Source organism: Marmota monax, unplaced genomic scaffold, assembly GCF_021218885.2.
Source record: "Marmota monax isolate L192 unplaced genomic scaffold, Marmota_monax_Labrador192_F-V1.1 WCK01_AAM20220418_F8-fsc00170, whole genome shotgun sequence".
Taxonomy (NCBI): Eukaryota; Metazoa; Chordata; class Mammalia; order Rodentia; family Sciuridae; genus Marmota; species Marmota monax.
Genome location: NW_026692395.1, coordinates 514,159 through 531,253, shown reverse-complemented (window position 1 = coordinate 531,253; position 17,095 = coordinate 514,159). Strand labels below are relative to the sequence as shown.

At 41.6% G+C, this 17,095-nt stretch overlaps 1 protein-coding gene across 1 annotated transcript; it reads right to left on the bottom strand.

Moving 5' to 3' along the window:
• Positions 1-3,693: 3,693 nt before the first annotated feature.
• On the bottom strand, positions 3,694-10,605 carry LOC124091494 (diphosphoinositol polyphosphate phosphohydrolase 3-beta). The gene is made up of 2 exons (XM_046442591.2): positions 9,945-10,605; positions 3,694-5,157 (listed from the first exon to the last, which is right to left on the bottom strand). Coding segments are annotated over exons 1-2 (495 nt in total). The 5' UTR covers positions 10,439-10,605; the 3' UTR covers positions 3,694-5,156.
• Between the last annotated feature and the right edge of the window lie 6,490 nt (positions 10,606-17,095).

Here is a 17,095-nt window from a genome sequence, read left to right as displayed (position 1 = left end):
AGAGAGAGAGAGAGAGAGAGAGAGAGAGAGAGACATTATATGTTTCCATTTGGGGCTATAGTGAATAATTCTGCCATGAATATTCATATACAAGTCTTTGTAATATGTCTTCATTTCTTTTGGATAATATTTAGCATTGGAATTGATGGATCATATAGTAAGGTCTGTTTAACATTTTAAAGAATTGCCGAACTATTTTCCAAAGTGATTTGTGATATTTTCTTGCCCCCTCAGTAATGTATGAGGTCTTCAAATTCTCCACATCCTCACTAATGCTAATTATTTTTCATCTTTGATTATGGTCATTCTAATGACCATAGAGAAATGGTTTCTCGTGATGGTTTTAATTTGTATTTCCCCAGTAACTAATAATCATTTATTATTAGTTCAACATCTGTTCACTTAGTGAGCATGTTTTACTATAGTTGTCCACTTGTATCCCTTTGGAGAAAATTCTATCCAAATCCTTTGCCCGTTTTAATGCTACTATTTGCCTTTATCTTATTGAATTATAAATGTTCTTTACAATCCAGGTGGTTGATTGTGTGTGTGTGTGTGTTGCTGTGAATTGAACCCACTTCCTTGAGCATGCTAACAAGTGCTCTACCACTGAGCTATACCCCAACTCTTCCTTCCTTCCTTCTTTCCTTCCTTCTTTCCTTCCTTCCATCCTTCCTTCCTTCCTTCATCTATCTATCTATCTATCTATCTATCTATTTAGAGGGTGCTTGAGTTAAACACAGGACATTGCACATGGTTGGCAAGGGCTCTACCACTGAGCTACATCCCCACCTCCTTCTCTCTGTTTTTCTATTATGTTTCATTAATTTTTCATTCCAATCTTTAACATTACCTTCCTTCTGCTTGCTTTGTGGGTTTTTTCTTCTTTTGTTGCAATTTATAATTATCAATTCCCAGTAAGTACTGAATAAGCTACACCTCAAGTTTTATTTTTTATTGTATCCAACTTGAAGTATTTTCTGATTTCTACTGTGAATTCTTATTTGCCCATAGATTATTTAGGAATGTTATTAATTTATATAGATAGATAATTCGTGAGTTTCCCACATTTCTTTATGTTATTGATTTTTAATTACATATTCTATTTAAATGTCAGGAGCTTATTCTCAAATGTCCAGTAGGAGGCAAGGTGCATTGCTGGAACCACCTGTTAAGAATGATTTTGCAATTTTCTATCTTGTCTTTGTAACACCCAAGAGATGAGGCTTAAGTTTGAGTAGACAATAAGAAAAGAGAAAATTGTTACCAACCCTACCCTGATGCCTCTGTCCTCTCAGCACTGGCCCCAAAGAAGCCTAAACTCCCAGAGGTACTATTAAACTTCTTCACATTGCTGTGTACAATTACATAGAACACAGGCTATAATCAGTCATCTTGGACCCTGATGGGTTTTTTGATTCCCCATGTTGTTTACCATCCCACAAAGAGGAGTAGCACTGAGTTTACTGTAAGGTATTGTCAATCCTGTTATTTTTAATCTTCATCTAAAAAGCATGCAAGTTGGAGGAAAAGTGATTTCTTTCCCCCACCATTTTAGCCCTTTAATTCATTTCATTGACTTCATGTTTCTATCTTGGATTCTGAGAATATAAATTTGAGATATTTCAAGTACTATATGGAGATTAGGTTTAGGGAGCTGCTTTCCATTCACGATTTGAGTTGAAACCAAAAACTAGTTTTCATAGTGAGCAGTGTTTTGAGGTGGAGGGACTTTCCTAAGCCATTTGAAGTCAACCTTTATTAGGGAAAAAAAATCCAGTAAAGGAACCTAAAAAGGATCTGATCCTTCTAGTATATTCTGTGCAGTAGTTGTAAACTGTGTCCATTTTGTTACATTTCCCTCACATAATCTGGTTATCTTTAGTAAAATCTCATTAAAAGTTATGGCCTGGTCGCTCATATACTATAGGAAATTAGGGAAGGGTGAGAGCACCTTTGGGGATAAAAATGTAGATGGGTTCTAAAGTAATCAGTGTGTAAATAATCCCTTATTAAAATCTTATATCATTATTTAAAAATGTAGAAGGAATTCATGAGGTCCTAGGTTTGAACCTCAGCATTGCATTAAGAAAAAAAAAAGGGGGGGGGGGTATAAGGGGAGAGCAGGATTCCTTTCCCTGAATGTAGAATGGTAGTGTCCTTGTTTACTCATTGGAAAACACTGCTCAGAGGGGTCAGAGGCTACAGCAGGGCAGGGATATGGTAGCTTACTGAGGATCTAGTCAAATTGGAACATTCTGTAAATAGGTAATAGCAGGTCTACTTTTAGCCAATTATGTTTAAACTGTGTTACTTGCAAAGAGTCTGAACTGATGCCCTACCCCAGCCTACTGCTTAATGAGTAGAAAGTATGTGTGGGAATTAGGAAACAAAAGCAAAAGAAAACATGTTTCTTTCACCTTGCATGAGGACTTGGTGAATAGAACAAGGTCTATATTTCAGAACCAAGTTTTCTGTTATGCTTTCTGCATTTGTGCAGACAGGGCAGAAATAGCACAAATTCCACAATGAGCCTGAGTGTTAGCCTAAAAATGATAAGGAATAGCAAAGGTGCCTGTGTGGTGAGTGTTTAACAATAAAAAAAAAAAAATCATGGATTTTTTGAAATATTCTCCTTGTTTAAGTTACATATTTTTTATGTTTGCAAATCAAACAGACTAAAAGATATGTGTATACACATCATATGTATGTGAAAATTTATTTAGTTTTTGTATTGCACAAATTTTCTGGAGATGAATTAATTTTGTAATCAGAGAAAAACATTCAGTGTCTTTTAAAAATATATTTATTTTTAGTTATAGGTAGACACAATATATTTATTTTATTTTTATGTGGTGCTGGGATCGAACCCAGTGCCTCATGAATGCTAGGCAAGCACTCTACCTCTGAGCCACAACCCCAGCCCCAGCCCCAGCATTCAGTGTCTTTTTAAAAATAAATTGTAGGGGGCTGGGGTTGTGGCTCAGTGGTAGAGCACTTGCTTAGCACATGCGAGGCCTTGGGGTCGATCCTCAGTACCACATAAAAATAAATAAAATAAAGGTATTGTGTCCAATCAACTACAAGTAAAAAATAAATATTAAAAAAATAATAAATTGTAGGATAAGGAGTGTTGTTCCATTGGTAAACCTCAACTTATGTCCCCTACTAGAGTTGAAAGATTGCTGGTCATGTATGGCATAGTGGTGGTGCTAAAATATTTTGCATTTGTCATGGGGGGTGGGGTGCAGGGAGGGAACCTCCAAAGAAAAATTCACAGTAAGGGAAGAGCAGTCTTCCAACAGGTTTGGCTCACGAACAAAAGGTAGGTTTGTGGAGAAGAGAAATGCGTTCTCTTGGGCTGTGGGTTTAGTTTCCTCACCAGCCTTCCATAATTAAATTCTAGAAAGAGAAACTCTGAGGAATGTTTTTTTTCTTCAATTTTTATTATGGAAAATTTCAAACATATACAAAAGTATAGAGAATAGGATAGCGAATTCTCAAGCATCCATCATACAGCTTTAACGATTATCAAGTCAGAGCCAATCTTGTTTCATCTATGCACTTGCCTACCCCACCCTCAAATTATATTGAAGCAAATACCAGTAGCATATCATCTAGAAATTTTAGTACATTTGTCTAAAAGATAAGCATTTTAAAAAAAATAACCACAGTACCATATCACAGCTAAAATAACCAATATATCAGAAATATGTGTTTTTATTTCAAATTCTGTAAAATCTGGGGACACAATCAACACATTTCACTGGTACCATGAGGAAGGATGTTAACACTATTAAAGAGTCCACGCTTTTCCCAATGTAATTGTTTTATAATGCAAAAGAATAATAAAGCAAACCATCACATTACAGCCATATTGGGACTCTTGTAAGGAGCTGGGGAAGAGTGCTGATGTCACACACTCCATAGCAAAACACAATGATATTTCTCCTCTAAACTGTCTCTGTCCTAATGTTGTTCTGGAAGTGGCTGACCCAAGTCTTCCCTTTAAAATCCTTCATACTGTGTTCCCTTATTACAGACGTCTCTTTCCCAAACGCCTTTTCTAAGTGACAACAGTGTGGTCTCTCAACACTGCAGATGTAGAAACTAGGTGGGATGAGGAGTTAGCTGAGTGTACTGGGAAAGGAATGAAAACTATGACCAACTGAAACAGTGAGAGGCAAAAGAAATGTAGGCAAACTTCATGGCATAATTAACTTTGGAAACTGGCTATGCTGTGGTCTTTCTTGGCCCTGGCATTAAATAATAGAGTATATTGAATCTGTAAGATGAAAAAAAAAAGCTTTTCCTCAAAGAGATGTTAAGATGACATGTAAGAAGTGGTTAGGGCATTGCAAAAAATTAAATGTATTATCTGTATATTACTTTAAGATCTATTTTTATAAAACTCACAATATTATCTTGTGTGCATTGTATTTATTTTTACAATTACCTTTACAGCAAGTGATTTTCTGAATAAAATGTTAAGCAAATTAATAACAGTACAAAAACACTGAAGTTGTTACATGAAGGACTGATTCTACAAAATGTTTCTCTAAGCGATGGAATAATTGTAAAACTGTGCCAGCCACTGTGTGGTATGATATAGAAATATGATTAACAATTCTTGGCCTTGAACATCTCACAACTGCCTGGAAATGTTTCTGAAACACCTGATACACAAAAGCTACACCATGGTGCCTAGAACGAATGTACTCTACTAGCACCAGATTGGAAGGGGAATGTTTTGCCACACAGGGATTACAAAATATTAACTGAATCAAAGACCTTCAGTGAAGCCAACCATATTTCAAGTAGTGTCTCAGATGCAGGATATGCAAAAGAGTAAGGAAAAATAGTCTTCGCTCTCAAAGATATAGTCTAATGAAGAAGGCAGACACATCAAAAAAGCACAACAAAAGGCTATAGGTGCTGAATTAAGAGTCTCTTCACATACGATAGTACAACAACCAGAGCAAGAAGAGTCAGTAGAACAGACAGAAGGAGTGTCTGTCCCGAGACGCAGGAGAAAAACCAGATGAGCTGTCTCCTTGGGAACATTTCAAGTGCTCACCTGCACTTGACAATTTCAGTGAGCACTAGGATCACATCAATGATTCTTTCAGAGCAATCCTGAACATCTTTACTGTTCATCTGGAAAAAGAAACCAACATACAATTAGCAAGCTTATATTAACAATTCTCCCAACTGACAAATTTAGCGAGGGCATATTATGTGTGTCAATCACTTGGCATTTGGAAAGCTTTCACAGAATTATCTAATGCAGATGCAATGTGAGTCTGGATAAACAGCTGAGGAATTCACAGGCCAATATGACACAAAAAATTCAGGAAACCTGATACCAGAAATTTTGCAAAAGGGGAATGAGTATGTAAGATATTTTTAAAAAGCCAGGCACAGTGGCACACACCTATAGTCCCAGCAACTTGGGAGACTGAGGCAGGAAGATCATGAGTTTGAGGCCAAGCTGGGTGACTTAAAAGAGATCTTGTCTTAAAAAGGGATGTGGATGTAGCTTACTGGTAAAACACCCAGGAGTTCAATCCCCAATACAAATAAAAGAAAAGAAAAAACCCTACAAATCCTAAATTCAGGCTTTGGATATAGCTCAGAGGTAGACTACTAAACTAGAATGTGTGAGGCACTGAGTTCATTCCCCAGTACCACAAGCACAGACAAATCCTAAGTTCAATGTTGTGGACTCTAGGTTTATGGAAACAAATCAGACTATTCCCAACCACCAAAGGATTTGTGGACCTGTGGACGCCTAGCTTTGCAAATAGATTAAGCCCAATAAACTATGAGAACCATCACACAGGAGGGGCTTTTTTCACATGGTCAGAAAAGAATTCTCACCAGAGATATACATGAAGTACCTCTTTTTATTCTCTCTAATGACAGATTTCAAAAATAACTTGAGCATCAGATAATTAGATAACGTGGCTGAAGTTAGAGTGACTAAGAACTGGTACTATGTCTGTCTGACTTCCAAGTCCTGATGTAGTTTCTATCACATCAAGCTCTCTATCACAAAAAAATCACATTTAAGTACAGTCAACATAGTGACTTCTGTTTCTCATAGTGGTTTTGAACCAAAAATATCTAAAATCTTCTAAATGCAGTATAGTTGTTTATTATGAGACAACTACCAGGAAAATATTGATGAAATTTTTTTTGGTAGTACCTGGCAGCTCCCCCACAATAAGGGAAACCTAGAGGCGAAAGCTCTGGTCAGGTTAACAAAAATATGTAGCTATTTATTATATTTTATGAACAAATTGGCATTTGTATATGAATCTTTTCAATGAAAATCATGCAAATTAATTAAAATCTTTGTATCCATTATCTCGAATCTATGCAAAGTAAAAGAGCAACTGAATTGTTTCATAACAATTTTCTCCCTTTAGTTTGCTTCTTAAAAGTGTGGTCAACAGATTTTTTTTTTAGTTTTTTTTTAACCTTTTTTAAAATTTATTTTTATGTGGTGCTGAGGTTTGAACCCAGTGACTAACACATGCTAAGTAAGCACTCTACTACTGAGCTACAACCATAGCCCAACAGATTTTGTATCTACAGTCATACACAAAATTTCTTGAAAAAAATTTATACAATATTATGTTTCTAGGAAATCTACATATCTATATTACAGTTTTCTCTTTATATATTTATAAAAAAAAAAGCACTTGACTAGGGGGCTGGGAATGTAGCTCAATGATACAGTGCATGTTTAGCATGCATGAGGCCCTGAGTTCAATCCCTTGCACCTCAGTTGGAGGGTGTTGACCAGCTGAAAATGGATAATGTAAGCTATCTAACCATGTAGAAAATAAGTTTCTGATCTATAGCTGCAAACTGCAATTATCTGCAGAGACTATTCTTTTTCTTTCTTAATGAGGGCAGGGGGAAGGCTATAAAAATCTAGCTGCCTATGTTTAGTGAAATCATAAAAATAATATTTAAGTGACTTGTAACACTCTTAGAAGGAAAAAAATTCCAACAGTACATCATCTTTTGGAGCACTGAATTGGTAGAAATGTCTATGTATTAACTCTGGTCACCTGTTGTAGCCTAAATCTACTGATTTAAGTCTTTAAAACAAATGCCACTTATTTGAGCTTTTAATTATTCAGACAAGACTGTGTTCCACAGAATATCTTATTTAAAAACACTTAAGTGATGCTGACAATCAATCCTTAAAAATATTATTCTAGACATTTCTGGTTAAATAAAGTAAGTACATACAAAGGAAGGAAGGAAGAAAGGAGGGGCACAACATATTTATAGGCTAACAATTCTTAAGAACAGGTTATCAATGCTGTACATTCTTGCCTTTATCAGACCTGTAAAGAAGAAACTATATAATATGATGCATTGTTTCCTCTAATAATAGCAAGTATATGTTAAACCTCCAAGTTCCTGTGTCAGTGTTACAGGTGGAAGGGGTTCTATTTACCCAAAAATCTATAAGTAGAATCTAGTAAGTATACTGTGGATGGTAATATAGAACTTAATCTTGAGTAACTAGGTCATGGGGAGGGGGTGCACAGGATCTGTCTTGAGATTGTTTGAATAATAAAAGTCAATTTGTTTGGAATTATTCCCTTTATTCTATGCACTCAGCTCCTACCTTCAGTCCCAGACAACCAATAATCTGCAGTGTCCATAGATTTGTCTTTTTTCCTATGACTTGTAAAAAAATATGATTCAAATATATATTCAATATATATCACTTTGTTAGAAAAAAGCAGAAAAAATATTGATATTTTATTGGACTATATAATTCAGTTAATAAAACTGTTGTTTTTTAAAAGTCACCATTTTTTAAGTTACCCTTTCCTTTGATAGCATTACTGCAGAAAATGTTTTCTGAATTGAATAATGTACTTTATTTAAATGTGAAATAAAATTTTTAGAAAAAGGGGAAACACATTTCTTTATAAATGCAATGACACCCACTTTCTATCAGCATATAAGAATATTAATTTGTAAAATTACAATGCAAACCAAATGGAGAAAAATATTGAATGCTTGGAAGGGTAAAATGCAGAAAGTACACAAGAGGCAGCAGAAAGGAGTACACATATGGTTCAAAACCTGATCTATTCTTTGATATTAAGATGGGAGAGCAGAGTAATGATTAAGAGAAATGCAATAGTCTTTGGGTCATGGGCAATGTTAATTTCTTGATCTGAATGGTAGTTTCTGCATGTGTTCACTAAGTAACAATTCATTAAGCTGTATAGTTAAGACTTGTGAATTGTTCTTATGTATGATGTACATCAAAAAATTCACTAAATTTATAAGGGTACCTCTATTAAATTTTTAGCAGTAATTATGTTTAAAAAAAGGTTACTTCAGGCAGGATGTGGTTCAGTGGAAGAGTGCTTGCCTAGCATTTCTGAGGCTCTGGGTTCAATCCCCAGCATAGCAGAAAAAAAAAAGTTATTTTGAGCTGTACCAAATTGTTTTACATAATCATTACTTTCCATTTGTAGTCATCATTCATTCATAGAATGTTGTTAAATTGCTTAAGTGTTAGATATGGAATGTTCTTTTCACACTCAATACTCTCTTCACAAAGTAGGCTTTCCTTCTACCTAATGTCAGACAAGGCTAGGGAAACACAGGAAGTTCCAGAAGAGAGACTAATGTATTATAGATGGGATTCCTGATTTCAAACAAGTACCAAGGAAAAAAACTAATAGCTTCTGGTTCAGCACCCCAAAAAGTTTGCCTGTTAAACAAAACACTTATCCTCTGCCAAGAAGAGAAAATGTTCAGGTGTCCTAACAGGTTGCAAAATTTGTAACAGTGAATAGCAAATAGACTTAACTCACTCACTTGGGATGCAATCACCATAAAAGATTCCATTCCTGTGGTTACTGCCAGTCAGGGAAGTTTAACCAGGTTATCACTAAATTCAAACATGGGCCATGACTTACTTTCAAAAACGAATGCATACTGAGAGAATGACGGTTCTTCCAGAGTGTCCAGAAATAGGCACTGGGCATTGGAAGTCCAGCAGGCTAAATCATACTCTATGAATACAGTTTTCATTATAAGGGGTGGCCATCACATGCGTTTTGCTAGCAATTCCCCAGAAATATCTACTTTATAGGGCAATACCTCATAAACTCAATGGGAAATGAAAATTTCTAGTCAGCAGTGAAAAACCACCTAAGGTGGGAATTTAAAAAAAAAATCAAACGATCTACTTATGAATAGACACAGGCATTTCTGAAAGAGGCACATCAGATCCCATTTCTGAAGCCGAAATTTTCTGTTTGACTGCAGGAAGAGCACAAGCTTTAAATTTTCCCATTTTTCTAATTTAAAACGATCCCAACCAACTCCCACCACAGAAGAGCTTGCTGGCAAGGATGAAGGAAGGCTGTGAAGGAAAAGGAAACTTCGGGGGAAAAATAATAGAAGATGCCCACACGATCAAGCAGGGCGCACTTAAAAGGCCTCCACTCCGAAACAAACCACACGCCTGCTATCCAAAATGCGCACGCACACTCACGCACGAACATGTGAAGTACAAAAAAAAAAAAAAAAAAAAAAGCCCAAACCAAAACATCACAAGGCGCGCGCACACACCCACCCTCCACCCCCAAGAGCAGAGCAGGGCCAGCACTTAAGGCACCTTTAAACGAAACCCCTTGCAGCTTTGGCTTACCGAAACATTTTACAGTGTCGCCAAGAAGCGATTTTGAAAGCGTCTGAAAAACGTGCAAATTGTCTGAAAACAGTGCCTGGCGACTGAGACAATTTGCAAGCGTGATTCAGAGGTCTGCCAGGGAAACAAAAGAAGCCTCTCTCCTGCCCGTGCGACCGCACATGGCAGGAGAGGTGCTCCCTCCGGCAGGGCTCTTCTGAAGCCAGGCGACCACCGAAGTCCGGGCGCCAGCGGTACATACTAGGGATCGCTCTGCGACGCGGACGCGGCCACGGAGTTTCCATTGGTCGGGGAGCCGCCCAGCTTCAGTTTCTCCAGGTACTCGGCGTGCACGGGCTTGTGGCACTGCAGGACCTTGATGGCATCTTCGATCTTGAACCACTCTCGCTTGCGCCCGATGCTAATGGAATCTTCCCAATCTTCCAGCAGCTCGGTGACAGTCAGTACATACACGTAGGTCCTGTGCTTGCGATCTTGGTTCTGTTCGAAAACGCCCAGGAGCCGGCCCAACTTCCCCTTGACTCCCGCCTCTTCGTACACCTCTCGCACCGCCGCGCCGCCGGGCTCCTCCTCGGGCTCCATGCCCCCGCCGGGCACGATCCAGCGGTCCGGGTACCGGCTGCTGCTCACCAGCAGCACCTCGTCCTCGCGCTCGCTGCGGAAGCACAGGCATGCAGCCCGCTTCTTGAAGCCCTCTGGGTCGTAGGTCCGCGTCTGGTTCGGCTTGCACTTCATCCTGGAGGCCGCCGCCAGAGTGGCCGGAGCCGCCGCCGAGCAGCAGAGCAGCCGGTCTGCAGAGAAAGGGCCGGGCGAGGGCGAGAGCGAGAGCTAGCGAGAGCGATCGGGCTCCAGAGAGAGTCGCGGGAGCAGCGAGTGCGGCCGAGGGAAGACTAGGCGGGCGCGGGGGCGGGCGCGGGGGCGGGGGCGAGCCGGCGCGTCAGTCAGTCCGCGGGGCGGGCAGCCGCCGGCCGGGCGCGCGGAGGGGTCCCCACCCGCCGCCTGATTGGAGGCGCCGCTTCCGCCGCCTCCCCGGACCCGGCAGCCCACGACTCCGCACGCAGCCCACCGCGTCGCCACCGCCAGTGCGCCGCTCCCGCCCTCTGTCGCTCAGCCGCCCCCCGGCAGGGGTTGAGCGAGGTGAGGCGCATTCGCGTGCGCGCTCGCGGGCCGGTCCGCGTGCGCGTTCACGGCGGAGGGCGAGGGGCGGGGGCGGGGGTCTCCTGGCTCCCGGAGCGCGCGACGCCGAAGGCCCACTGCGCAGGCGCCCCGCACCTCTGGGGCCGGGAACCTCCTGCCCACACAGCGAGATTCGCCGCATTGGCACCTGCCCGGGAGACCGTTCCACGTGTGTCTTTCGGCCCAGCGTGGCTGTGGCTGTGGTGCCGCCGGACGGTGCTCCTCACCCACCCGCCCCCACGTTGCGCCAAGCACACGCGGGTCTTTACACACCCCGGGGCCGCTGGGTCCTCAGCCTCATCTCCCGAGACGAAAGGCACTGGCTGTTGATGGGAAGAGCCCCCTGGCCGCAAGATGACCAGCGGGATTCTTGGCAAGATCATCTTGCTGAGTCACATCATGCGGTTTTCTTTCTTCAACAGGTTCTCCACCTTGCCAGGCGTCTTGCTTGGCACAAGCCTTCCCTTAACGCGTTTCTTAAACCCCTATTTAAGTCGTCTGTAACCTCTCTGATCCTCAGTTTCCTCCCGAGGCCATTTCTCGCCTCCTAGTTCCAAACCTTTCAACTTTCAGTCATAGACACCTCACTACTAGGGAACCACCCCCCGGTGGTCTTGTATCAAATCCCAAGAATCCACACCCCCACCCTTCTGTGTCTTTCTTATTCATAAGCATTGCCAGCCTTTGGGGGAAACTTGTGCGTGGCGCTCCATGGCAGTCTTCAGGTTTTACAATTTGACTTGAAAAAGTCTGGTATGTGACTCCAGCAAAGCCACTGGGCGCTCTCTCACCTCTGTTTGCTCATCCTGTCCACTTGGAAGAGAAATGGCACCTCACCAGAGGTGCCAGAGTTAGCAGCCTTCAGCCTTCCTTCTCCATGTATTTCTTCTCAGTGTTTCTCTGGTCCCTCCTTCGAGTAATAGCCTCATAGAGAAGCAGTCTGATGTCCCTAACTTTGTCGTATTGCATACTAAGGACCTTTGTCTCTCTCTTACAGGCTGCTGACATCAGCCAAGTGTCCCGGGGAGGTCATAGAAACCGACCTTTTTGTTGAAATCATCCCTTCCCTCTCGGGAAGATGGACACTGAAAAGTAAATGGAAACCAGTCATGAAACATTTAGTTTCCAGGCATCTGCTTGATTCCGTGTGTACCCAGAATTGCTAATGAAGATGATGGTCTTTTCCCAGGGACCACAAAAGCCTGAACTATCTAGGGCATGAAGTGACAAAAAGGACTGGGTCATACATGAAGAACCTGATCAAATGAAAACAGTGACTTCAATAAAAATACTGTTTCTACTGATGATATGTTCAAGATGGATGGATGATCAAAAAGTTTTTCAGGGAAACCAAACCTGTTCATTGAAAACAAGCTGGAAAATAAAATCCCTCCGTGCTACCCTAACTCGCAACTACACACATGATGTTAAACACCTAGAAAAATTCCATTACAATCGTGATGAACATAAATATGCCTATTATTGTCCACAATACTAAATATTTTTGTAAGTTCTTTCTGGTATGATGAGATTATAAACAATAAAGTCCAAACTGGTGAAATCAATGTTATCATGATTTCCTGACAAAAAGAACATTTTCTTAGGACACACCTCAGGGGAAAAAATTTACAAAGAAGTTGTTTAATAGAAGAATGAAACACTGATCTTTTGAAGATCTGGAGCTTTCATGCATGCCATCAGGAGAAATGATGACTATCAAACTGGCAGTGTCAACCACCACAAAATGTGTAAAATCCCAAGAGATCCTAAAAAGTATGGTGAGGAGTTCGTAGTGCATGATAGCACTTCTGCTCAGGGCTCTGAAAGATGATTTGAGAAAAGCAACTGGCTCTTCAGCAAAGCTGGCAGATTGGGCTGGTGTCTGAGCTGGTATGGTCCACCCAGGCCCCAGCCATGACCCAAGTCTGCTTCACATTGCAGGTCCCATCTCCCTTTGTCACCGGAGGTGCCATTTTCTAGTTTGTTCCATCCCTTCCACAGAAGACTCTGCTTATGCAACATGCCTCTGCTGGGGACAAATCCATGGCCCGTGAGAGGAACAGGAACATTTGAATGTGGAAAGAGATGCAGGCTGGACTCCTGGTGGCAAAGTCATAGCATGTTTCTGGATAGGGAGTTCCACAACTTACTCGTTTGATACAACAAGGAAATTTCCAGGTTAGGTTTTTTTTTTCAGAATTTCACAAAATAATTTTGTCATTCACCCGAGAGGAATGTGGTGAGAATGACCATGATTTAAAAAACTAAATAACTTTTAAGAGTAAAAATCATTTTTACAAGTTCAGCATTGCAGAGTCTGGTTTATTCATATTTAATTGTTTTTCTAAACTGTGTAATTCTGCATCACTGTGGCACTAGACATTTAGGGCAATGAGTGCAGTGCATTCCTGCTGGGCAGTGTCTCCTCTCTCCTTGGTTGGTGGGCTTGACCTTGGAACTGTCTCTGTCCACCAGCATAACAACAAATATGAAGTAAACATAGAGTTGAAAAGTGCTTGTACGCTAGGGTTTCTCTCTCTTTTGGCTCTTAAAACCCCATGACAGCAATCTAGGGTAGCTGCATGATGAGAGCCCTATGGCTCATTCATCCCATTTGCCCCAGGTGACACTGAACCAATTGCCCAACATATGTCTGAGACCATCCTGGACCATTCAGCCGCAGCAGAGCCCCTTAGCTGACAGGTCCCAGATGCATGTGTAGGCTTTATTGAGAAAGCAAAAGAATCACATGAGCCCAGCTGAAATTGTCAACCTGCAGAATCCTCGGCAATTGTTGCAATTGTTGTTTTAAATTACTATATTTTGGGGTGCTTTATCATGCATTAAAAATAGCTGATACAAATATTAACCATTAAATTAGATCAAAGTTCAACCAAAAGCAGAGAAATGAATTTTCTTAGAAATGGAACCTCTGCTTACAAAGGATGTCATTTAACCTTGCTGGAGTCAGAAGGAAAGGAATGAGGTTAAGCCATTTAATCTTTGCTGATTGCATCTGTGTGGCAAGCTCCCCGGTAAGCCAGTGATGTTATTTAACTGTCATCCCATTAACTCTTAGGGAGGGAGGCAGATACTATGTCCATTTTATAAAAGGGAACACTGAGGCTTGGAGTGGAGCTTATGAAAGCAAGGTATCATGTTTCCATAGAGTGCACTGTCACAGTATCACCGTGTCTTGTCAAATGGATTATTCTGTCAGAGCTGTGGTTTGCTGTGGCCTTCTTTGATGATGTTCAGTGTTGCCCCTTAGGTAAGGTGTTTGCTCAGGATCACTGAGTTTGGTGAAATAAAATGTCCTTCATGGTGTTCTTGTGTACAACAAGTGAAAAGTGTCCTTCCATTTCCAGCAATGAATACCTTTGTCACCTTGTCATGGAGCCTAACAATTTGAAGCTTCAGTTTCCCCTGTAAGGTACAATGCAATGCAGTGATACAGAAAAGAAGACACTAATTTGTCATCACTCTAGGCCAGTGTTTAATTATGGATGGTCAGTTGTATTTTATATACCTAATCTTCATTTGCCAATGAGTCTGAAAATTGAGTATCAACCCCCCCCACCAACAGATTCAGAAATGGGCTGATAAAGGTCAAAGCAAGAAACCAGTAAGTGTTGAAGTTAGGATTCAGACACAGGGACTCTCTAGGTCCCAGGGTAACCCTCTGGCACTCACTATGCAAATGTCCCTCCTGTTAAGGCTTGCTGAGATACACAGTGGCCTGGCATTCCCTTTGGTTAAGTCCTCCTCCTCTCAACATTTTGTTTCCACATGGAAAATCCAAGCTCCCAAGGGAATGTCACATCCATGTAAATTCTAGGACAGCCAGGACCCAAGCTGAGAGGATGTGCTCTGAAACCAACAAGCCTGGGCCTCATATTCTGCATTTGGCTTAGGAAGGAGGAGCAGATGGGCAACTGACAGCAGCAGTAGAAGCAAGCTCATGGGAATTTGGGGGCTTTACCCAATGAGAAAGCCAAAGAAGCTGGAGGCGCCTCTTCTGTGGCTGCTTTTCCGGAGTACAGCCCTGAGAGAGGGGAGCCCTGTGGAAACAACTGTTCCCTGGTATAGACAATGGGAGTGACGGCCCCTGAACTGGACAGTACCCATAGCTGTGCCCAGCTGTCAGGAGAGGGATCACCAGGACATACCTGACAGACTTTCTGGATATTCAAAAGGGAAACAAAGCCAATGGAAGTGATTGTAGTACTGATCAATGAGGAAAATCATGGCACACAGCACTGCAAATGATCTAGAATGTGAATCTACCCCTCCCTGTAGCTGTGCATCCTTATGCAAGTTAATGTTTTGTTGCCTTGTATTTTCTCATCTGTAAAATGTGGAAGGTACTCAGGAAGTCAGGAGCACCTACCTCATGACCCTCATCTCACCCAAAGGGGCTTTTCGGACCATGTGCTCAGTCACCTTTTCACTGGGTTTAAACCACTCACATCTGGTTTTTCAGGCATCCTTCACCTTGAATTTTACCATATCTCTAATCAAGAGTTCTGGAACATTCCATTGGCATTCTGGTGAGAAGGGAGGATTGGGAGGCAGTATGAAATGTACCTGTTTCCATCTGAGTCAGCACAGTGCCTGAGACCTGATGTCCTGCAGAGGCTCAGAAATGTGGTTGGAAAGAAACATTGTGACAGAAGATACAGGGACCGCAAAATATATTCATTCTTGTTCCTGTTCTTTCCCTATTAGTGATCGGAAATAAAATATTTGTTACCTTAGGGCAGTTCCATATATGCCTTTTCATCATGGGAAGTGATGCATGCTGTGTCCTTCCTATCAACCTCTGCAAGTCTCTAGTTCTTGGTTTCTGTATATACAGTGGACACCTTTTTCACCTTGAACAGAAAAGTGCCTTCATTATTCATTAAAAATTTTCAAATACAAAATGACTGTTATTCAAATTTCCCCCATGTTTTGTTTGCTCATTTTCTAGTTGAATCACAGGTGTAGACAGGATTGTATTTGTGCAGTCATAGCAGAGATGTGCACAGGTCCAAGTGGTCGCCAGGGTGTTCAGTGGAATTGTCCACATGAGCTCTTCCACTCTCATTCCTAGAATTCTCTGTCTTTGCTCACCACCTCTTCCTCACCCCCATTGCCATGTTCCTGCTTTCACGGGTGCTCCAGGGTGTGCTGACTGTTGTGCCAGCACCTAACCCTTGTAACTGCCCATCTTCTTTCCTCCGAGGGACATGTTAAAAACATACAGAAGCCTACAAGGCTCTTTGAAGAGCTGGCATATTTCTTCTTTGACTTTGCCAGTAGTATCTCCCCTTTGCTCACTTACCTCAGGCTGGCCTGGACTCTGCAGAATTTAAATCTACCCCTCTCTGTAGCTGTGCATCCTTATGCATACTCTGTGTTTTGTCTGGCAGGTGCCCTCCTCAGTGCCTCTCTTCTGGCCATTCCCTCTGCCTGGAAGACTCCTCTCTTTTGTCCACCAAGCTATAACTTGCTTCTATCTAAGCCTTGAAGTTCTCAGCTCCCCAGACCACCATGTTGCATATTGTAAACGGCACCCTTCTGTGAAACCTTTTCACTGGTGGTCCTTATCCCTTTATGATGGCCCAAATGTTCTTTTGATCATGGCACTTATCACCTAATAGACTGAATTTACCTACTTAATTTGTTTGTTGTTTTCCCTTTATTTCACCATGGACCCTGCTAGAGTACAAGCTCTTGAGGTAGGATCTCTATCTCTTGCCTACTGCTGTATCTCAAGCACCCAGAATTTGCTGGAGCACATGTGATTTAGTCATCCAGAAACTACATGTGGGAGAGATGTGGAGGGATGTGTCTCAGTGACGGAAAAAGATAAAAAGTGAAGGTGATGTAGCTCAGTGGTAGAGTACCCCTACTTCCCATCCCCGGTACCCTTCCCCACCAAAATGAAAGGAAATTCCTTTAGGTACATATTGAATGCTTTTGCCTCCCCTGCTAGATTGGTCTTGAGTGACAGGTCCACATTTCTTTGGTCTTTGTAAGCCTACCTACCAGGATGGCCTCTGAGAAGATCAAAACTATACCACTGATGATTTGCTTATTTAATTAATTTTGTAGAGTGACACTCATTGGGAAAACATTCTCTTTCCAATCTGCAGTCATCCCATCAGCTGCCATCCACATCAGCGCCAGATAGCAACCAGGTGCTCCACAAACTGTAGTCAGCTATGAAGG